The 24992-nt window shown below is 37.8% G+C and overlaps 1 protein-coding gene across 9 annotated transcripts in view; it reads right to left on the bottom strand.

Moving 5' to 3' along the window:
• Positions 1-5197: 5197 nt before the first annotated feature.
• KCNC2 (potassium voltage-gated channel subfamily C member 2) overlaps positions 5198-24992 on the bottom strand; it is a 101326-nt gene continuing 81531 nt past the window's right edge. The window contains exons 3-6 of one of the 9 annotated variants that reach the window (XM_066549977.1): positions 14653-15583; positions 12094-12261; positions 7348-7442; positions 6215-6327 (exon numbers count right to left, since the gene is read on the bottom strand). In XM_066549977.1, coding sequence (XP_066406074.1) covers positions 7381-7442; positions 12094-12261; positions 14653-15583 — 1161 coding nt within the window. In that variant the 3' untranslated portion in view covers positions 6215-6327; positions 7348-7380. The other 8 variants (XM_066549975.1, XM_066549973.1, XM_066549976.1 and 5 more) reach the window with 8 other exon arrangements.

The raw sequence follows: 24992 nt of genomic DNA, 5'->3' as shown, positions 1-24992 counted from the left end.
GGAAAACTGCAGAAGACAGAGAGCAATGAAGACACATGCAAAGAGAACAAGGGAATAATCTACATAGGGGGTTCAGTAGCCTGCAGAATGAAAAAAAATAAAAGCAAACTGGTAATATGAACTCTGCTTAGAGCTTCTAACATAGCCAAATACTCTTCCACTAAGAGTTCTTGAAGTACACCTGGAGCTCATATGACAGGACGGTTTCACCAGAGATTTCCTGCAACACCAAAATGAGAAGCAAGCTCGGGGCTCGGGAGTCAGTGTGGGAACATGTTCATCCCATGTGCACCTGAGCATGATCTGTCTCCCAGGCAGGCACTGGTTGCACTCTCCTTTCTCAGAAGAGCCCAAGTGCTGAAAATGAAACTGTTTCTGAGGCAGTGGAGGGGAAATGTCCACGTATTGGCACTGCACATCTGCAAGAGCAAGCAAAACACTGTGAGAGGCGCTGCAGCAGGGCCATGTTACTTCATGTTACAGTCCCTGAATGAGGAGAGAGACAGATCTGGATATTTTTCTGTCAACAGACACTCACAAAGATCAATTTATCAATTTGACCCTTAATGAAAGAGGCATCTAAGACAAAGGTAACATCAGTTTCTAGACATGAACCATCCATCTTCTTTATCTCTGGAGAAAAAAACCCAAGCAGCTTGCTTAGAGTTTGCACCAGGGTGTGCACAGAGCAGAGGTGCTGCCAAAGGCTCTGCAGTTTCAGATGTGTAGATGTGGCACTTAAAGCTGGTCTAGTGCTGGACTCGGACTTGCTGTGTAATCAGTTGGATTTGATGATCTTAAGGTCTTTTCCAATCTATTCTATGATTCTATGATGTTGGTGATAAATGTCCTGGAAATGCCCATGACATAAGCCAGTTGCTTCCCAAGACCTAGTCTTGCTTAAGTAAGCCAAGGACAGTTTTGCAATTCATGTTAGAGAGGTTATTTGACACTAGGACCTTGTTCAGATAATGTCCTGTATTGAGGAAACACTTCAGTAATTATAGATGGAGCTATTAAATTTGTGCATGTGTTCTTCTCTGAGCACAGTCCTCATGCTCTTAAGGTCTCTAATTGCTCCATTATTCAGAGATACAAAGCATAGTTCTCAAAGTTTAAGTAGAGGTTATAAACAGCAGTAACTAAATAAATTTTGTTACTGTGATTTCCAAACAAAACTAAGAGGAGTTTCAGAAATGTAAGAGTTACAGTCAATGTTATGACACTAACATAACAGGGAAAGCTGTGTATTTTTATTTCTATTATTTCTATTTATTCTATTTCTACTATTTCCATTTCTATTTCTATTTATTTCTATGTGGTCACAGCTTCACGTGGCAGATTTCATAAGAAATTAAGAAAACCATGTTGTTCAGTGCTCCGTCTATGCCCCTTTCCAGTGTTCCAGTTCAGAAAAAAACTGGAAAAAACCCTTATTTTTTATGCTAGAAAAATGCAAAAATTGCATCTACACAATGGCATGATCTGAAGACAATCAGACTGCCAAACTTCATCGCACCAAAAATATTCAAAAGCATGGAGAAAATAAGATTTTCATAAAACCATGGTGCTGCATTTAGTCACAAGCAAGGAAATCCCTGTAAGAAACTGAAAATCCTTTCTATATTTAGCATCAGCTTAATAGGATAATGTGGCTACAGTTTAGTATTCTTCAGATTGATGGAGTTTGCATTGTTTCACTAAAAAGACCAGGCTTCTTCAAGAAGTCTGATCTTGCTACTTTTGCAAATAAGCTGTCTTAAGGTCAAGGAGAGCAACTTCCACTTTCCTCTTTAGTAGTTCATTGTCTTATGCAAGTCTAATACTGCTCTGAGGAGGCCAACACAGAATTTTCTGCTTTTCGTGTTTTAAAAAGGTGCCCATACCATTCTCTAAAACAAAGAGTTGTTAAGCTACAGTCATCTCTTACAGCTTCAGTATTTCCCAGGGACTATCTCCTTCTGCATAGTACAATTCATGTTTACAATTCTATAAGAATCCAAATTACTATGTTTGAAAAAGACCTCTAAGATCATCGAGTCCAACCACTAACCCAGCACTGCCTTGTTCACCATATCCACCAGTGCCACATCTACATCTACATCTTTTAAATACCTCCAGGGATGGAGATCCCACCCCTTCCCTCGGAAGTCAGTTCTAATTCCTATTTAAAATTGTACTCTCTGACTTGCTCTAGTATCTTATCTCAAAATCCCATTTGAGGAGAAAACTGAGAGGTTCATGAGATAGGAAAATGTAGCAATGCTCTAACCAGATGCAGAACATAAAAGGAACACATCCTAAAAGTTTCAGAATAGCCTAGTTGTGCCCTGGGTTTAAACTGATCTCCAGTCTTCCACCTGCAAATAATACAGGAGATGTTAAATGAAATGCATAACATTTTTGTGCCAAATTTTCAAAAAGTGTCCACCTCCAACTTCATTTTTTTAAAATATGCTAGAATATTGCCATCTGCGAATGTGAAGCTGTGAAAGCATGAATCTGAAATCTGTCAGCTGTTCATCAACATGCTGGTAATAAAAAAATGCAAGTGACAGAAGGTTGGGTTTTGGGGAGGAGGTTGCAGAGGGTGAGGGAATGGTGCCTATTTTGCCAGAAGGCAATGAGATGCTGCACCTAGACCAAACTTGGGATACTTCTGCAGGCTGTGGTGCAGAGCCAGGAGCCTGGCTGGAGAGCATCCCAGCCTTCCCATGGAGACAGCATGTAAAAGATCCCTGTCTCTGGGGCTAGAAATCAGGCATCTCTGCAATTCCAACATGTCCCAGGGATATTCACTGAAGTAGGAGAGAAATGCTCATAATGGCACACCAGCTAGGTACCCAACACCCAGCACTAACAGCTCAGTATTTGCCCTCAAGTCAACTCTTGTCTTTTAAACCCCACCACTGTTTTCTCTTGGGAAATTAAATAAATAAAGTTTATTTCCAAGAGGAAGATAATGTATTATAAAAATATTAATAATTCTGATAAATTTGACCTGGTAGAAACCTTTCTGCTTTTCTGTAATTTCTTCTCACTCAGTATTCTAAGGCTCTATTATGGAATTGTTCAAGCCATTGCTTGTAATACAGCATATTAATAAATTAATTTTCTTTTTCTAATAGCAGTTTTCCATTCCAATTTCCTTTATCTGACTTCTGCTTTTTTTTTTTTAGATTATAAAATGCTCTCTTTCATATAGTCAATTCATTCATGACTTTTAAAATTCATAGTTCACATAACTATGCTGGCAAGTTTGCTCACATTACATTGATCCCTCTCCCCTGTAGTTTTCAGTTACCCATCTGAAGAGATTCCTTAAATTTCCCTCTCTTTTAGAAGTTTTAATTCAATCCAGACCTTTTGTAAGAGAACTTTTATGAATATCAATTTTTTCACACATGAGAAAGCCCCCTTATTATACAGGATTATATTAATTATTATTAGCTGCATGCTTCTTAGCAATCTGGCACCAGTTTGCAGTACACACCTATAAAAACTCATAATGCAATGTCTCAAAATTTGCTGGAACAACATTTTTTGAGTGCTGAACGATAACTGCCTTCAAAGTCCAAACAACCCATAATCTGCTCATCTCCAAAATATATCACAGCTTTTGATCTCTGCACAAACCCTGCTGTTGTATTAGCTCATCTTTCAAAAGGATGCTCATTTTTGATATCTTGACTTCACAGTTTTAAAAGGCAAATGAATAACAGCTTCTCCTAAATTGTTTTAGCAGATACATTGCTTGTAAATTCACAGCTGTTTTCTGGTTTTGACATCTAACTCTTAAGTAATACTTAAACAAGGATTGAATAAGTTTTTAGACTCCTAAGTCAAGCCTAGAGATGGCCACAAGCACCCTTTGGTGGGTATTTGATCCACAGAATACCCACACAGAATCTTCCTGCTTGCACCAAAACTCCTCTCTCCTGGTGCAATTTTGCTTCTCATCATTCATCTACTTTCCTTTAAAAGATGGCCAAAACCAGAAGTGAATGAGAATGTGCAGCCCAATCTTAACATTGTATCTGAGACACTGCAGTACCCTGAAAAGTGAGGTTTAGGTTCAAAGCCACCCTCAGCATGCGGAAATTAAACCTCGGTGTCCCACCTCTTATAAAAATGCCCTTTCACCCGTTCTGGGCCCAGAAAAAGGTGAGGAGCGGGAGGGGGCTGGTGGTGAAGCCACCTTTTTCCTCTTAGAATAGTCAGAGTTGGATTGTAGTTTCAAAACACATCAACAGTTACCAGACTCACCATAAGCTTGTCCTCCAGGTGTGTTTTAAAAGAAAGCATTTAAACATGGGCTTGGTTCTCTAGCAGAAAAATAATACCGAGTCCAGGATATTCTGGACTCAAAGTCCAGCGTTGGTGGAGATCCATCCAGGCTCCTTACCATCCAGACAGTAGAAGATGTCAGACACCATCTGGCCATCAGGGTTTTCTACAGTCTTGACCAACAAAATGCACTCCCTTGTCTGCATCCCATCTGGGGATCATCACTGTCCCTGTGTAGCACTGAGGAAAGCCAGGCTCCTCTCTCTAGCTCTTGGGGCAGACATTGCCCTGGGTGACTGGGGCTGGCTGTGAGCCTTGTGCTGCCTGACCACTACACCTCTTCTTCCCTTGGGTACTGCTCACAATCACAGCACAGGCAACTCTTAATCCTTGGGCAAACAGCACAGTGAGCTTTCCTGACATATTATAACACATTTTCTAAAATTGAACACCTGTTTTCTGATCCTGTTTTCTGGAACTTTTCTTACATTACAGCGCATATGCCAAAACCCTGTGTTACAACCTCTCAGATCATTTGTAAAATTGCACTAGCTACCTCACTGCTCTCAGACAATCTGCTTGTGTATTTGGGGATTTCTGGTTGCCACAAATACAGTATATTAGAAGCTTTAAGCAACTATTTATCACCTCCTTTTTTTAGGTTTGACTTCACACCAGGATGCAACAAAACTCCCATCAGACTTAAAATACCCAGCCTGACAGAAACTTCCACATCAGGCACAGGGTCATTAACAAGCTGATAAATTTTCAATTGTTGCAGAAGCCAGCTTATGTTAGCTTTTGAATCAGCTCCTCAGGCATTCCAGGAGGCTGGTTGGAGAACTGGGATGGACACTAGCAGGTAGGGGACCGATACAGCTAAAGAAAGCTCATGAGCCAGTTCAGAAGATATGTTCCAAGTTCCTCCCCAGGTCTTTTGCCTTTTATTCTCCAAATCAGGTATTACATTTCCACTGGTTTCCACCAGGATTGTGCATGCACCTTGACATGTTCACAGAAGTTCCACGATACAGAGTTTCACAACTGGGACAGGTCCCTACAATTGGGACACCAGGGTGACAAAACAGATTCTGGAGAATTTCCCACTGAATAGGATGGAGAGAACATAATTACCACATCGTAGCACTACAATGTCTCATAAACATAGAATAGACTAGATCCATTTACCACAAAAATCACAGAAAATAACTTATCAAAGAATATATATATTTTATGTAAAATATACATTTGTAGAATATAATTTTAATACAATTTTTATACTTATTGATGTTGGGTTTGCAACACTTTGAATTAAAAAAAAAAACCCACAAAATATTCTTGCTGCCAGAATTTTATTTCTGATAATACTTATAGTTTGAGGTAACAATGAAAGAAGACTGTGTGCTGTGAACAAAGTCAGTGATGTTTGTCTGCAGTCACATTTTTGTTATCAAAGTGAAAAGTAAACTTAGGACTTGGCATGTACACTACAATTCATAACAATTTAGGTCATGGCAAACTGAGAAAGCAAGGACTTATGCAAACCTATTCTGTTCAAATTTGTGACTTTTGCAATATATGCCATTAGTATGACAGAAGTCAAGACAGATGTAGTTTACATCACTATCATTATTAAGCGTGTGTCTTTGTATGATCCACAGCACAGCTTACTGCAGGAACCAGGAATAATAAACACAGGGGTGGGGGTCTTTGCATGGAACCTTAGCAATGATGACATGAATTCAGCTTTCCTTGATATAGATAAAAACTGATTTTCCATGCACACACGTTTTATTTACACTGGCTCATCAACAGTGACTAGTCACCCCTTCCTCTGGCAGCAGTAATTACGAGCGGTCTTTCATCTTCTTTAACAAGCTCTGCTTCGCACGCAAAGTCTCAGTGACCTCCACAAGGTGTGAGTCGTTTATCAGGGCCCATTCAGCAGCAGCAGTCTCTTTCCAGTACAGTCCTTGGTATGGCTAAATTCCATTGTCCCTTTTTCAGCAGTCAAAAATCCATGATAAATTCTGTACAACACTGTAGTTAATATAACAGCAGCACCAGATATTATATTAATTCATTTGCTAAAAGCTATTTGCAATTATCTCTCTATTGACAATATTTTACCAAAAGTAAATCAATGTACATCTCTAAATATCAGAAATGTATACTTTGATAACTACATTATTGTACAAGAATTCTGACATGCAGGTCATGCTATTGGGCTTGGCTATATACAGAAGAACATGTTACATGGTCAACAATAAATTTAATTTCTTTTCCTAACAAAAAAGTAAAACATGACAGTCAGGTATTATTCAACAATTTCAAGGATCACTTAAGATTTCAGTCATTATGGTCTTCTAAAACTCTACAGTTTAAGGGTAATTTTTCCTCACCAGCCCAGAACCTCAAACTTGCCATTGCATTTGTCCTGTTGCATAAACAGAGGTTAGTATTGAATGAAAAAGCCACTAGAGGAGATACAGTTTCAAAATTGTAATGAATGCTGGTTGCTGGGAGAAAGATTGATGCAATAGGCAACCGATCAGTGCTGAAAAGTCACTCAAAAAACCTTAGGAGTGCACACGAGTTAGTCTAGATGATACTAACTGCACTTGAAAAATATGTATAGTTCTATCTATACATGGATGTATAGTCCATATGAAAAAAAGAGAAAAGGAGAAAAAAGTGTTCTTAGTTCAACTTAAAAGAGGGGGGCATTTTAACAGAATCTCTGTGCTTTATGGAGACAGATGGAGAATACAAGGAGACAGGTTGCAAAACAGACAGACAAACAACACATAGGACAAAGCACCTCAAAAAACATTGACTGAAGAAATTTTTGAAGCCCACTAGCCAGAGGTATGAGGCTGGTCAAAAACCCGACTTGAGAACTACTACCCTCTTACAATGGTAAAAAAAGCCCCCAATAACTGTTTCAATTTTACTTGGTACTCAGCTTCTGAAAATGTTGAAGAACCCTGGAGTAGAGAAAATACTACAGTACCAAGCAGCACTTGCTAGCTTAAAATTGCAAGTCTGGATGGCGTTTACCTTTCTTGCATGTTTTGTGCCTTCCCCAAGCCATTAAGAAAGAGATCTGGCTTCTGCTTGCGTGTAACCAGTAATGACAACCTCTTTGCAGTTATCTGTGTGCAAACAACCGGAGACATTCAGAACTCTGATACAGCAATCCAGTACCGAAATAAGTTAATCACAAAATAAAGTCGTTTATAAACAAGTAGATAGTTAAAAAATAAAGGAAAAGGTTAAACACAGAAAAACAATCCCACATGCAGACCAGTTTATCAGTGCTTTCATTTCAGCAGGATGGTAACAATGTGAGAACACACATCCAGAGCCCTCTGTGGTCTCCACGATCCGCAACACTGCTTGTCAGGTGATGGAGACAGGATGGTCCATGCAAATGAGCAGACCCTTCAGAGCAGACATCTTCAGAATGGATTAGAGTCACAAGAAATGGAGGTTCAATGGAGTGACTGATAATTACTTGGAAGCACATTATTTTAAGTAAATCTCCCTGAAAATATGCTTATTTATTGAATATATGGACAACAGCATCCACTAACTGTCCTTTTATTGCCACAGGAAAGTAGGACAATATAGTAGATAAAAGGAGAAATGCTACCTGAAGTAATCTTTAAAAGCCAAGACAAAAATCTTCAGGTACCCAAGTGGCTTTTCTTACTACTGACAGTTGTATCATGCAGGAGTTAGACCATATTTGTGGAGCCTATGCTTAATGCTACATTTATTTCCAATATGTGGTAAACAGTATTTGATTTAATGCTATGTAGCCGATTGACGCCATCTGGTTTACAAGATGGAAGGGATGGGAGACCGAGAGCGCCTTAGAGGACAAGGTGAGCTGTAGGGTGATGTTACTGGAGACAGTCGCAGAGCATTGCCTGTCAAGCCAGCTATGTTGTTTAGGCTTCGGGATTTTTCATAGCCTTGTATGAGAAAATGCACAGACATCAGTTGAATTCAGCCAAAAAAGAGACAAAGACAAACAGTACAATGTAATGTAATCCAAGGAGCTATCAGGGACTCAGAGGGAATCTGCCTGCAAAAGAACTCAGTGCTGAGACACATTACTACCAAAAGATACTAATAAATAAAATTATTTACAAATTAATGCATCCACTTTTTCCCAAAAAAAATTAAACAGACCACCACACAAGAGGTCTGACCTGCTCTTCCACATCCCATCTTGCACTTAGTATCACAGGCTTCAGCAGGGTTGCACACAGAGCAAGATAAGGGATCCCACCAGGGTGACTGAGCTATCTGGCTAAGCATAATCAAAAACCCATTAAGACAGACTACAGAAACTGTCAGAATTACATAATCTCTGCTACATTCAATTCCTAATATAGTACAATTTTTTCTTTAAAATAAATAAACCAGAAACCAGATAAATTTTATACAGTATGTGTAAATCAGTTTTGCAGAGGACCGAATGATAATATAAGAAGCTTTATCTTCAAAAATATTAACTCTTAGGCTTTGCTTCTAATTTTGAAGTTTAATAAGACAGCAGAGCTTGACGTATTTGTAAATGCCTCCTGAATGGCAAACTTAAAACATTGAATTTGTGCTTCTTTTCCAGATGATTTGAACAAAATCAACGGTATTAATTCATATAAGCAAATAGTAAATTATTAATCATTAAATGAGGCAACCACATAATGCTTCACAATTTGAAGGGAACATTGCACTTGCAGATATTTCTGTTCACATACTCTGTGAGCTCTAGCTACCTACTTTTTGCTACTGTGGATTGTTTTCACTTCGTAGAGGCTGTGCTGTAAACCAACAAAAAATCATTGTTTTCACTGCATCACTATCTTCATATTCAAGTATTTTCAGCAGCTGCTGAATAACCCCATTTGTTAGGAAACAGATCTGCTTGTCAGCCTGAAGATATCAGCAAGGAAATACAACAAAGGTTGAGCCAGCCAGGACCTTGCTCCTGAAGTACATGGGTACATGCTTCAGTGCAAGCATGAGAAGTCTCACTGATTTCAGTGGTACTACTAATTTCCGTGAAGACAAGTATGCATTTAAGCATTTGTCAGGTTAAAATATTCAGGTTTAAATTGCTTATAGGGAAATAATGAGACTTTTTTCCCCAGAAACCTTAAAATACCAATGACAGTAAAGTTAACACCACATGGAATGACAGCAAACTTTTTTTTTTCTTTCTGATTGAAACAGTTATTAGCTCAAATTCCAGGTCTCTAGGTAATAGACAGTTAATGGCATCTCTAGGAAAAATCTATCTTAGGCTCTCCCCTGACAACAATTAACATATTTCTTACCCTGAAATCTGCACACTGTAAAACTATACTTAAAGCAAATGTATAACCTCATGTCTGTTAAAACATTGTGCAATGTTCCCTCCAGATGGCAAGGGCAGGCTAGACTGTGATACTACACAGAATTCTGATACATTTCTGAAACAGCCTCCAGTTTCTGAGTTTCTATCAGTATTTACACAGACTAGAAAGAATTATGTTTGGAAAGGGAATTAAAGAGAAGCACAATGCTAGTGTATATATTTAAACTCCCTGTAAACATAAAGCTTATTAAAAAAATCAAAATAATCAGGTAGCTTTTTCACATAAAAACTAGGAAAGTGGTTTTTAAGATTATTTTCTTGCTACTCTTCTAATGATAAAAGGAAAGAACTGAGAGAGGAAGATGGTAATGATTATAAAGAAAGTAGAAACTCCTAAAAAATGAAAACCAGATACACAAGATGAATAGTGAGAGATGCTTGATCCAAAATCAGTACTTTTCAGGTATTTTAATGGACCAGGTCTGAATCAGTATCATCTTGGAGATGGAGATGCAAAAAGCTCAGAATAAATTGTAACTGAACGACCAAGAATCAACAAAGGAACAAACCAAACAAGAAGAATGTACCAAAAGAAGGAAAGAAGGAAAGGAAATAAAATGTGAAAGTACTAGACTTGATGTGTGAATGACATTCAAGCATTCAAACCTATTTGTATATTATTTGAAGATATTTTCTGCTTATGGGCTAGCTTCCTCACTCTGTATAAAATACACTCCAAAGCCAGTGACTAAAACATTTCAGCCTCAACTAAGATTATCATCAGAGCCAGGCAAAGAGCATATTTCTCATCAAAAAACAACCCATTCTGAACTCAAGCCCCAGTTTTCTAGTAAAAACTACAAAACCTAAAAAAATAACCAAAAAATTTATTTTAAATCTAGATTTACAAATCAAAATGTTCCAGGATAAAATAGGTTTTACTGTTACATAAATACGTCTTTAGTAGCTGATGGGTAACTTCTTTTATTATTTCTGATCTGCTCTAGTCATGGTTACCACCATAACTTGCTGAGTGAAGTCAAAAAGCTGATCATGCAAGATGCCATGGTACTCTACCTTATCCAGGTGTTCTTGACCTCCTCAAAGACTCTTAGCATTAGAGATATTTTAAATAATCCTAGTTGTTGAGAAGACAGTGAAATATACGCTCAGTGAAAAACGTAGTAAATTCGTGCAAAAACATGCTTGCAATGATTTTTCATTTAAGCTCAACATTATATACAGGAGTACATAAAATGCCCGAGCATTGAGTCACACTCTGCAAATGCCATACACGTGGAACTGGTTGCATATCTGCCTTCACAGGTTTAACCGACTGAGCTTATGCTTTGAAGTGCAAAAAGAGCATTGGCAGAACAACCAAAGAGAATTCCTTTAGATATATGGCTGGCTATGTTTGCTATGCACCAAGCAAGTTTGGGAAAAATAAAAAAAAAAAAGCCAGAAAAATCTCGGGCAAAAATGTTTGTCCAGTGCCACACGGCTACTTCAGAAGAACTCTGAGGTGAACAACTACACTTCAGCACTCAGGAATGCAAAATCTGTCTGAACGATCCAAGATCAGAGGAATATAATTTGCCAAGAAAAAAAGCAGTTCCTATCTTAGGAAATGGGAAGATTACCACTGGCATGCTGATCTTAGGACTCTGTCCTGATGTTAGGTTTGCAGCCACAGCCAGATGTGGCCTGCTGGGGTAGAAACAATCAGTCACATGGGAGACACAAGCACAAAACAGTTTTGCAAACTCCACCTGGGCACTCCCATCCTACTAAGCAGAAGGTAATCAGATTTGAAGAGGCTAAATAACTAGACAGGCATTTTTAACACCTTGAAAGGTTAAGCATTGTTTTACTACATGGCTGAATTATGGATGGGGTAGACAGTAATATTTTAGTATCAGTGGTTGGTATTGCCAAGGGAAAAAATAGTTTTTGGCATTATCAGCTCAAAATTTGTTTGAAAGAAATCTAACTAGCATCTCAGGATATCATTTTTGTGTTTAGAAATGTTGCTTACTTCTGACATGTCAACCTTTAAAGTGTATTCAGCTGTAAATTTTATAAAGAGCAGACTACAGTTATAATATGATTAATTTGTCTTTTAGAATGACAAGTTATATTGAGTGATGAGTGGTTGAATGAGCAAGGTCTGAATTGCAGGTTTTTCCACTAGAGATTACAGGCAAAATGAAGACACAAGTGAAATGAGTGTCCAACATCAAGCACATTTTTTGAAGACTAAAGGGGATGAGTGTTTCTAAAAGGAAAAGAATGACTAGGAGTAAAGAAAAAAAAGGTACATTGTGAGTACAGTCTTTCCTCTTAGAGCATTGTGCACATCATTTACTCTAAGATTGTTTTTCACAAGCACATTGCTGAGTAACCTTTTATGATCTAATGAAAGAAGTCCATACCTTTCCTGATCCCTCCATCAGTAGCACACGTGTAATCACCTGTTGTCAGTAGGAAACATGTTCCCCCTCTTCTGTTTTTGTCTCTTGTACTAGAACGTCTGATGGGAGGGAGCCTTTCACCAGGTGAGAGTGGCTGCTCACTTCCTGCACTGTCTTCACCTGATAACACTGGTTAAAGCACCATGCCCATTTACAGACAATAATGAATGAGGAAATGAGACATCACAAAGAGCTTACGCTGAATGCCAGATATTCCCATCACTCAAAAAGTAGATATAAAGTAAATCATTAGAAGAAAACAAGATTGCAATTCATCATTAATCAGTACAAAATGGCAAAAGATATACGTTTTGTTCAAGAATAAATGATCTTTTGACTTTCCTGTTCTTCTTCTAAAATTTGAATAAAATTAGATTGAACTAACATGAACTGAGAAATAATCAAACCAAGGCTCAGTTATTCACCTACTCTGGACTGTAATTTGTCAGAATACAGTCAGCCTTGGATATTTCAAATACTTATTTACTATTTTGGCTATCATTTTTGCTAAACAAGAGGTCATGTTAGGCATTTTTGTTTAGAATATATAGTTTAATGTTTTAAAGACAAGCCCTCACCCAGAAGGACTATATTTTCAGTATTTGGCACTATACACTGTTTATTAACACACTTAGCGTTCATTTCCATATTTATTACACTTGCACTGCTTGTCATCATAAGTACCCAACATTAAATGCTGTCTTGGTCTCTGTACTTTATTTTGTCAAATGGCAAAACTTGTACCTCTCCTGATTTGTCACTCCCAAAGGACTCTCTTTTAAAATTACCTACCATTTCAAATTCAGGCCACACTTCAGGAAAAAAAAATCTCTTCTCAGTACAGCACATAACTTCAGCTTTACCTTTGCATGTAAACCTGCACATGGTTTTTTTCTGAACTGGGAATGCAAAGGGCAGAATTCAGCCTTGAAGTTTTGCACATAATTCATAGTGACTCTAATAACATTCTCTACCAGAAATAAAGCTACAGTGCATGATGTGAGTGGTGGCACTACTGAAAAGGAAGATAACACTTTAAAATGGCTCCTTCTTGCATGTCTGCTTTCTCTCTAACTTCAAGGATTATAACCCCTTGTAAACAAAGCTGTAGACACAAAAAAAAGTGTCTCTTAATGAGAGACACAGTGATCACACTGAGCTGTCTCCATTAGAATACCTTCAGTAGGACTTGATGGCATGAAAAAGCTGTTATCATTCACAATTTAAAGATGCTACCTCAAAGGTTATCAGTCAAAGCACTGAAAAACTAACCATATTTTACTGTCAGTCTGAGTATTTTCAAGCATTTCCATCTTTTTAAATACATTTATGATGTTCAAAAAACTGTGTTAATTTGTGAACAGTAACTCGGAGAGTGAAACCGAGCTTCTTTGAACAGAAATGCTCTTCAGTAACAGAGCAACAGACAGAAGAAGGATATTGTTCAGAGATGGATTTTCCGGACTCTTCTTTTTAAAATCTATATTTCAATTACTGAATTACACCAGTCATGAGTGGTTTTGCTCTTATTATGCTTTAGCAGCTTTACAGCTGGAATCTCATGGCTGGTATGTGAGCTTTTAAATAGATTGTATATGGCTTAAGAATAAATACACTTAAGAAACAAAAAAATATTCTTGCTGCTAAACTATTTAATTATACTGAGAGGTAAAATTTACTTTTTAATTGCAACAGATTTGGAACATGGAGCAGTGGCTTGGAGGGACTGAGGCTGTCATTTGATAGGCAATTTCACTGAGTAAAGCAAAAAATACTCCTTATTCATCATTTGGAACTCTAACAAATAAGGTAATAGAAATCACAAAAATCAACTGTAATAGCGATGATGGTGCTAAGGGCTGTCATTTTCTTTTTTCTTGACAAGATTTACATCAGCTATGCTAGTATAATTTAATGAATAGTAAATATCATGCAATGTTTCATCTAACACAGATGAAGGAGATTCTTTTAGCCAGGGAAGCAGAATGCCAAATGGAAAGAAAACTAGAAAGAAAATTTCTTCCTATTTCCTTTGAGTGCTGGGCTTTGGATGTAAAGCACCTGCTCCTTTTAAATGACTGCTTCTTTGTAGGATCTTGCTTAACAGGCCACGATGTGGCACAGGCAAAGCTGACACAAGAGACAGACACTGAGGCAAAACACCATGGAGTCCAACAGGGTGGGACACGGTGGCTGCTCAAATAGTCACAGTCATGCAGAAAAACAAGAAACATCCATACAACGCAACAAACAACAGGCAAAAGAAAAGGTTGATATCATCAGCAGGAAAGCATTCTCAACAGAGCAAGCAAAACTGTATAGACCAGCTACATAGAGGTTTGGGAACATCACTATACCTATTTTTGTCCTCTATGAGACTGACACACGCAAATGTTGGAGGGGAGAAGGGTGGGAGCTACATCTTCTCCTGGCAGAAAGACTGGCTGCTTTCTGACCCCTACCAAACATACTGGTCTATAAAGTGTTTTCAGAGGACATGCATTTCCAGTGGGGTCCTACCTGATGATCTGTTGTGTTCCATCAGCTGGTTGTCCTTGCCCAGGCAGATGTCACCCTGCGTGCTATTGCAGGCCATGTTCAAGTCAGTCTTGCAGAAGGTGGGTGAGCTGGCTTGAGGAGCAGGAGGGATGTGCTTCTTTCGCTTCCTTGGCAATTTCTGCTTTGCCATGGCCAGGGAGTAGTACATCCCAAAATTGTTAACTATCACAGGCACGGGCATGGCTATGGTGAGCACTCCCGCCAGGGCACACAGGGCTCCCACCAGCATGCCTGACCAAGTCCGTGGATACATATCACCATATCCCAAGGTGGTCATGGTGACTACAGCCCACCAGAAGCCGATGGGGATGTTTTTGAACTGTGTGTGTTCACTCGCTGACGGGTCATTAGGCTGGGCTCCCACCCGCTCTGCGTAGTAGATCATAGTGGCAAATATCAAAACACCAAGTGCCAGGAATATTATCAGCAGCAGAAATTCATTGGTGCTGGCTCGCAGAGTGTGGCCCAGCACCCTGAGGCCCACAAAGTGGCGGGTGAGCTTGAAAATCCGGAGGATCCTGACGAACCTTACCACCCTGAGGAAACCAAGCACGTCCTTAGCAGCTTTGGAGGAGAGCCCACTCAGGCCCACTTCTAGGTAAAAGGGCAGGATGGCCACAAAGTCAATGATATTCAAGAGGTTTTTGATGAATTCAAGTTTGTTGGGAGAAAAAATAACACGTACTAAAAATTCAAATGTAAACCATACCACGCAGACTCCTTCCACGTATGTCAGTGCAGGATCTGTCTCAATCTCATACTGTAACACAGCTTCTGTCCCATTGATGACCTGCTCAGTTTTGTTTATAATAGTGTTGAAAGCCTCATGTGTTTCCAGGCAGAAGGTTGTGATTGAAACTAAGATGAAGAATAAAGAGGCAAAAGCGATGAACTGAAACACAAACAGATAAAAGAGACATCAGAACCACACAGGTCTTCACATTAATACAAATGATGTCTGTGTTTATAGTAAAACTTTTACTCATTCTTCCCCAAATGGCTGACAAATTCATACACATAAAAATTTCCATCTAGGCCAGAGAAGAGCAGCAGACAGCTCTCACATGCAGGTCAGGAGTCCAGAAGCAGGAAAAGCCTTGGCAATGGATTTTGTCAATCGTGACAAAATGCAACTCATTAGGAAAGTGGCAACAATTTCTTTAATCTGTACTAAATTGTCTGAATTTGATTCAGTTGTCACGATTCCTTTCAAGCAGACACCAATACACACCAACCACAGCAGTATTTACACATGTCCCGCTCTCACACAGTGGAACATGTGGGCTGACCCTAACAGTCTTGAGATTATGGTTCAGAACTCACACATCTTGAAGAGCACCTCACAGGGATCTAGGAGCAGATCCAAATTCTGGGTTTCATTTATATTTTCATTTATTTAAAAATGCAGGATATTTACTGATGGAAAATGCCTTCTGTGTTACAGGTAGAGTTGGTTGCATAGCCTATTATGTTTGTAGTCATCCATCACTGACTCTCTCAGGCAGCCCTAAAAGTAACCCTTGCAGAACCTCATACACTGTGGTGGCTGAGCTTTGTCCCATTCTTAGGATCCACAATCCTGCTAATCAGGTTACAAATTCAGGGCAATCCAAACAAAAAGAAAAATACAAATTCATTTCTAGTAGAGGCATGTGAATTGATAAAATGCAGGTAAATAATCTGGAAACAGCCATCACAAAAGATTATTTAGGACTTAAAAGGCACAGACTGCCTGATCTTCAACTCAGCCATCACAGCCAAGCATTGAATAACAGAGAACATTCAATATAGGATCTCAAAAATTAACACTGAGCCAAACAGCTAGAGCAGGAGATAGATTTTCTTACACTGAGGAATATACACCAAATGAAAAGGTGTTTTGAAGTCAGCTGCTCCTTTGCTACAATAGCCAACTTCTTTTCAATGACAATACAACCAGTTTAGCTAGCATTCAGCAGCAGTGGTGTGGTATATAAATAACAACAGTTTTTATTTTGAATTTGCATCTTAATAAACATTTTATAGCCAATATTATTCTGGGGAAAAAAGCCTTCTGGAGACATGAAGATTTTTGAAAGTGTTAGGGGCCCAAGCAGGCAAAAAGATGCCAAAACAGGTTAAAAATATCTAGTACCTAGTTACCACACTGAAATCTTCAATGTCATTGGAAAAATCTAGTTGCAAGGCAGACAAAATAACAGCCATAAGCAGGAATGCCTCTGTTCTGCCACTTTAATCCAAGATACAGCATTGTGGCAAAACTGATTTCGCGTACTTCGGATATCAATGACTGAATTTAGTATTAGCATTCATATTTAGTGCTATGTGCCACAGGAACTCATTTAGGCTTGCACAATACTGAATGCTGGTATTTTTCTAACACAGAACACTTGTTAGACAATAAAATATTGTCTCCACAACCTGTAAAGAGAATTCCTTTTATTCTGGAAACAAGCTTAAATTTGCAGTGCAGGTCTGGCAAATTTATTACATTCAGATTCATGAGATGGATCTATGAAAAATCCCATATAACTACCTATATCAGATATTTGCAGGTTATTTATAGCTTCCTTTCCCCAGTCAAGGAAACAAAAGTTATTACACCATGCCCTACAATTGCAAACACTCTAAATCTGTTACCTTTCAAAAAGTACTGAGTCAGAGACTGAACTGAACACTTATCATCCAGTCTGGACTTCTAGCCACAAGCTAAGCAAACAATCTTACACTGTCTGATTTTTACTGAACAGGCTTTTCTGCCTTTGCCTTAACTACAAATTTGCTGCATGCTCATAGCTCACAGCACCTGACACCAACATACACAAAAAAGCCTCAGTCTTGTGTGAGACAACTTGTGAGAGTCAGCAAATACAACAAGATTTATAAAACCTAAGTGAATTAATCTCAGCAGATCTTTGCAAAACTTCTCCACAAGAGAGACAGAGAATGTATCAGACTCTAAGCCACTGGTGGGCTAAGAATGACCCTTGGGTGTGTCCTAGAGCATCCTCCAGGATCCTTCTACACAGTCAAGCATGGAAAAAGCAAATCTTTGGAGGCTGAGTCACTGAAGCTAAGTCAGCACTGTAGTTTGTAATTTGGGAGGGAAGTTTTGACAGATAAAATACTGGGCAACCTCTTCAACAGCAACATTGGTGATTTCAGACAACTGTGAAAATTTTTTTGCCTGAAAATAAAAGAAAACTACATTCAGCCTAACCAAAGTAAAATTTACCAATTAAATAATTTACCAACAACAGAGATATGACAAGGATTAACTGTGCATTCAACAGCACAGTGAACCCAACAGTACATAAATAATTACCACTGTTTTCTGGACTGTATTTCAGAGTCCATTCAGGTTCAGAAATCTTCTAAAAAATGCCAAATATCACGAGAGTAACTACAGGTAGAACTGCCTGACAAGCTATTTATTACTGTTTTGCTTAACATTGACACTGCATTGACATTGCACTTGGCAAGGTAGATTGGAATTTTTAGCTGTGCACCTACATTCAGTGTTTTATTATCCCTGAAGGAAAAAGACATTCAGTAATGCCCAAAATCTATCCTAAAGACAGTCATGTTCCAGAGGTTAGAACAAAGACAAGAAAACACTATCAATCTGGTGACAGATTTCTTGGTAAGCCTGCAATAAGCATTGATAGAAATGTAAAACAATAAGCTGTACACATTTTTCCATGCATATGCATACCATCACTGATTTTGAGCAAAGACACACATTTCTTTTATCTCTCATTGCATTTGGTTTTAAACTGCCAGCTCCTTGGATGAGGACAGAGCTTGCATAGCACCTAGCAAGATGAAGCCTCATACACAAGAGACCTACACTGTTATTGCAATAATTGGAGGATTCAGGGAACATGCAAGAAGCAAATGCAAGGACCAATGCAAGCCGGAACATTTTATCAGTCAAACAAAAAATGCTTAGGGATTAATCTTATATTAACAAAGATGCTTTGTTAGTATTATGTTACCTATCAGGCAATATGTTGAAAAGCTTTTCATACACAGCTGCAATGATAGAAACTAAATGAAGTCATGTACTATCCCCATTTTATGCTTTCCTTCTCCTTCATCCTAAATCCAGCTTCTCTAAAGTAATTAGCCCCTAAAAATACATCCATTTTTGTCATGTGGGCAAGCACCACATTTCAGAAAAAGCCAGTACAGATTTGAACTCACAGATTCTCTGGTGGATGTGCTCAACCAAGTTCTATTCCTCAGTCCTGCAATAGTTCCTCAGTCACAATAGCCAGGGTAGCACACACAACTTTCTGGTTTTTTTCATTTTTACTCTTATGAAGCACAAAAATCTAAAAGGAGTTAGCCTGATCATTATTTCAGAAAGGTTACAGCAAGAGACAATTTTCTGTTTGACTCATTAGCAGCCTTTCACTGTGAGAAGTTCTGAAAACTTTGGTTTTGACTAGTTGCAAGACAAGTTCAGCCTTGGTATAGAGCAAAACATCTTATTCACCTCCTTTTTTAAACCAAAGATTGCAGCCCTAACACATTTTTTGGGAGTCTTCAAAAAAAAGCTGAAGAAAAAATTTCAAATAATATCCATGTAATCATGATCTTTTCCTCGTTTCTTAAAAAGGGGTTGTCTTTTTTTTAAGTAATTGCTTCTCGTTTGCTTCAATGGATGTGATAAAATTAACTTTCTTCATTTAGGTTTTCTTTTTTCCTCCTGAAGGAACCATCTTTCTAAGTGACAGAATGGTTGTAGGCACACTCTGCGGCCACCATTTGAAATTCAAATTGAATTAATAAAAAGTTCAGTCCATTTCTGCCAGAAGAGAGCTGTTAAAAGTTACAAAAATGTTCAGTATGTAATACACAGCATGTAGAGCATTCCTCATTAAGCAGTTAAAGCTCTCAGGAGGCTGCTGATTCCCTCTGCTCACAGTTTGAAGGCAGTGTGCACCCAATTTTGTTCTTGTGTGTCAGCATCACACGTTCAGACAGTAGAGATTCCACCTCCCAGCTTGTCTATTGACATGATCACCAGCCAAGCTCTGTTGCTAAGTTCCACTAACATTCACAGTAAGTGGATTAATCATATATTCCTCAATTTTCAATGAAGCACATAAATCTAGAGTGTGAGGTGCCTGCAGATAACTTGTTAAAAGTTATAAAGAAAACTTTATGATTCTTACTTTGAAATCAGTGTTTCATGGGGGACTGAGTAGCTCAGAGTTTAAAGCAATTTCAAAATTGACAACCAATTCTAGAACACCAAATTGAGCAGTCTGTGGATTAGCAGAACTTTTATGAGTCCAAAGTCATGTTTTACTTTGCACATGGCTCCTTAAGTGCCTAGAAAAATTAAGGTCACTAAAAATTGTGGCTGTAAACGACCTGACAACAGTCTTAGCTCATGGGCCATGTCTGGATTTCCCAGTAGGAAAAGGCACAAGGTCAGAGGATGCTGTGGCTCACATATGACCCACAAATATATGCTTCTTTTTCAAGCAAACCCAGACATGGGACTGGTCATTGTCCTGGGATGGAGCCAGGGCCTTGCTGAGCCATTCTAAGGCTCAACAGCTTAGACAGAGTCCAAACAAAGCAACCGTGGAGCTGGAAATTAACCCTCGCACTCAGGTGTATTATACATATTAAAAAATCAGGCTAACCCTAGTCCATATTTAAAATAAGTTTTTTCTGTCCATCCCATGCCCTTAAATAGGTAATTTTTTCTACACAATTCTTTAGTGTTCTAAAATGGACAGGTCATAGTCAGTGAAGAGGTTAATGAATAGCAAAGTGTTAATAGCCACAGTCATCCTAACTTCTTGCTTCATATTTAAGTTTAGAATAAAATCTCTCACCATATTTCAGTGTTTTCTCAAAAAAATAAATCCCAAAAAATATATTTCCAAAAAAAAATATATGTATCTTGTCTGGATACAACTTGTTCTGGGGTTGGATCTCAACAACTCCTCTTTCAACTCCCTTCACTGTGTAATGTATATTTTGTATCATGAGCACTTAACAGCAGCTTTTAAGAATCATTTAGTTTGAGTTACATTCCAGGACACAGAAGGTTTGCCCTTGACATACTTGACAATGGAAAAAGAAAATGACTGAATATTTAATAAGCCCTTGAAAATACAACACTTAATATTCTCTAATGCAGGTACAGAATTGCCTTTAAAGAACTTAGATCAAAACGTTGCTTTAAATAAATTTCTTCACAGGCACATAATGAGATTTAATACATGTGTGAACTTAAAACGATTTTTAAAAATCACTATTCCTCCCCACCACACTCACAGACTAAAAATACAACTATAAAGCATCCAAGAAAAGAGACTGTGATGATTTTTTTCTAAAGAAACTAACTCTGATGGCTTGCTCACTATTATAACCAAAATCCTACTTTCATTAAAAAAGGTAAGAGATTACTGAACTTATTTTTTCTGACCAAAACAAGAGTAGAGGAGTTTCCACTCACGGGTTCTTTGCTTTCCCAGATCATTCATGTTAACCAGAACCCTCAAAACCGGGTAACTTCTGTTGGACAACAGAAAATTTAAATGGAAAGCAGTATTATTTTGTAGTACCATACTCATTTTGATAAATTAAAAAAAAGTCCAATCTTTGGAGATCTAAAAATTATTCCCAGTGATGTCTATTCACATCTGTTAGTTTAAGCCTCATCTTTTCATATTTCAGAATATAAAACAAATTATTTGAAAAAAATAATTCAGTTTCTTCGTCATACTAACCCTCTGACCACAAAAAGTAAGCTGATCTATGCATTACATGCACCCACTCTCACTGACTGCAAGAAGTTAGTCATATATATGCATTACAAAATTTTATTTTACAGATTTTCTTCACATGTATTTTAAGACTCATAGAGCTATTTCTTAGGCTAAAGCAGTTAATAGTTGTTATACCAAAATTATATACTCCCATCATAAACATAATAAGCTGATATTAATTTGTTTTTTTGTCTCTCTCAAGGTTCAGGAAAGAAAATATTTTTTTCTATAAATCTTCCATAAATTTTTCCTGTCATATTTTCCAGAAGCCTTTTTTATTCTTTCAGGAATTCAAACAGTTTCTGAAATCCCCCTAGCACTGCAGGGGGACTGAATAAGACCCAGACAAACAGGGAACATAGCCAAAATCACATACTGTTTCTAATCAGTCCTATCTAACTTGCAATGCTGCTTTTTTAATCTAGTTTTATAGCTGCTTAGTCATATAAAACCAAAGTCTCAAAAAAAATCCCATAAAAATGCAATAAATTTGGGCATTCAATGAGAATATGACTCAACTTGAATGTTACTTATGCAGAAAAAGAAGCTGTATTTGTAAAGTACATGGCATGCGTCACTCAAAGTAGCAACTAACCTTGGCAATGAAATCACAGAATTAGATACCACTTCCAGCTTTAAAGAGAGTTCTTTTTGTTTAGATTTGACAGATTGTCCTCATTTCTGATTTCAACATGATAGATTTTTTTTCTTCTGTTTAATTCCATCTGGCTATCAGGAGACTACTAAAATCATAATGTGATGTCAGAATGAGCTCTTGTGATGAACTTACCTCTCTATGTAGTTTAATGTTCTGTGTGGCACAACTTGAACATTAATGTGCATTTCACATAAACCCAAATACCTCACCAAACATACCATCAGTCTCTTCACAACTCTTTTTCTCACAGCTGCTATTCTCCCTTAGCTGTAAGTTGCCTATAAAAAACTATAATTTCATGAAAAACTAAAAAGAAGGCAAAGTCACAAGTTTTTGTGGCATAATGCATTTGCAGTGCACTTTATCTGGATATACTTAGTAAGAAAATAAATACCATCAAAACCTACCAACCAAACTAGTGGCATTTAAACTATAAACTCAAGGCAAACATACTATCAATTTACTTCACCACTTATAAATCATATTCTCTCACATTATTTCTCTCCAAAGATTAAGGAATTGATACAGACATAGCATTTTAAATAAACCATCAAAGGACAAACAAAAACATGGTACATAAAGTATCAGTCACTAAGACCAATTTTATGTCTCTAAATCTGTAAAGCACCCTCCTTCTTATTCTGGGGAATAATGTGGAATGTCAGCATTAAAGTGTTTTTTTTCAATGTCTACATAAAGATTTAACAGCCCAACCTTAGCATCCTAATTGGGAAAGTGGCCCCCATAATATCTCAACCAGCATCAAGCCACAGTTAGAACAGTTCTTGCCAATATTTTTGTTTTCATCTTACAAAAGATAGGTCTACTCTTTTCAAATCCCCAGTACAGGTTTACCTCATTTGTACCCTCTCCTGCTAACAACATTTGACATTCAATTTAGCAGTTAAACTGCTGCTGTTACAATTCTACACATAGTCATAATTGAATGAAAAAAAAACCCCAGTATGGCAATACTTTTATTGATATACTGTCTAAGAACAGCCTATAGCTAATGTCCAATGTATAGATTTATAGTGCAGCGGTATTTACAGCTGACAGTGGCTACTGTCTGTATGTAGTAGCAAGAACACAAATGCTCTCTTGCTTACTTATTCTTTTCTCATTTGTTATAGTTTTAAAACCTGTTGTTTTTTATTACCATCTGGAGCACAAATAAAAAGGTTATTAATGCATCTTTTCATATTTAGAAATCCAGGCACAAAAGTAAGTCACTCTAACTAAGCTGTTAGGTAAATCAGCAGTCTAACACCAGTTTGACCCAGATACATGTCTGACTCAACAAATCCTAGTCACATCTACATTTTAAAGCAGATCATAAAGAAAACCAGAGTTACAAATCATTCTGCATTTTAATTGCATTTAATTGATATATATCTTTCTAAGGAATTCAAAACTGATTTACAAAGCTACCCTGATTTACACATATGCTCTCCTGCTCAGCATGCAAAACTTTTTCCTCTGCCAAGCAACTGGAAAGAAGACTTGAGCATGAATTTCAGTGGCAGGACCACACCTCATGCAGTGGGATTCCTGGGGACAGGACTGATCTGCTACCCAGGGCATTCCCTCATACTCCATCCCTCACTGCCTACAATCCAAGAAGATGACTAATTTCCTAAATAACCACTGTTGTTTCCCACTAGGCAAATCAAAATCATCTGACTTTGTTGTCCCAAGGAGCAGCTCAGTAAAACATGTCACACCAACACACAGTGTACATTCCACTGCATGCTACTGCCTCTTGGAGACTCAGCAGAAGTCCTTGAACAGCAATTACACTGCCTGCAGAAGCCTCTGTTTCCATTCACTTGAATTTATGAAGCTTTCTTCACTTGTGATTTTTCTGAGCTGTGACTGTTGCAGCAATACTTTTGGTTTAACAGCTAGCTGTGTGCATTATTTTAACTAGACTTGGCATTTATATTCTAGCAATCATTTTTTAAAAAGGCACAGCAAGGCTCACTTTGCCCTTGTCTTACTGAAAAGGTCTGCATGGCTATGTGGCTTGATAAGCAAACCACTGCCATTCATTCATTAAACATTGCTATAAATCTAACAGGCAAAATATTTATAGCAGCTGCAAAAACGCAATGGATGTTCTTCCCTGAGTCAAAGCAAAGGTGAGAAAAAGAGGAATTCACAGCTTGTATTCTGGCCTGGTATAAGACATTCAGAGGTTTCTTATTACTAAAAGAGCATATTCCAAAATGAGCTAAAACTGTCTGAAGGGAAGAAGAATGCAGATTTTGAAGCGTGCGTTTCAGCCAATCCCAAATTTACATAATGTGTCAAATTAGCCTCTCTGTTTGCTTTGTTGCCCTTCTCTAGGCTACCCGCTGTTCACATCATTACAGGAAAGATTAGGCTCTGGGACCTGGCAACTTGAAATACTACACAGGCACTATATTTCTTTCTGCACTTGATTTATCATGAGAAGTTCTCATTTGCCTCAAAGGGTCAAAACTGGAAAAAAATCTTCAGTATAATACTATTTATTATTAATAGACTTTTACACCCATGCGGACAAATGGAGAAAAGAGAGACATTCTTAATATAAATTAATGAAAATTCTATTATAATGTAGTTTGCCTAGTACATAAATCTCACATCCATTAAAATTACAGAAACATTTTCATCTGTATCATCTCACTTAAGCACTCAGGCTCATTTATGTTTCCTCTCCCTGAAAACAAGTCTGATGGCCTAATTTAAAATTACACTTGGGTGAATTCGGAAGAGTTTTTGAGGCTTGACATCCATTAAGATTTGTCATAGAACCCATGCCAGATTTCACCAGGGAAGCCTTTTCACTAACTCATCTAACC

Source organism: Molothrus aeneus, chromosome 5, assembly GCF_037042795.1.
Source record: "Molothrus aeneus isolate 106 chromosome 5, BPBGC_Maene_1.0, whole genome shotgun sequence".
NCBI classification, from domain to species: Eukaryota; Metazoa; Chordata; class Aves; order Passeriformes; family Icteridae; genus Molothrus; species Molothrus aeneus.
Note: the sequence above shows the minus strand (reverse complement) of the source record. Positions and strands in the feature narration are given on the sequence as shown.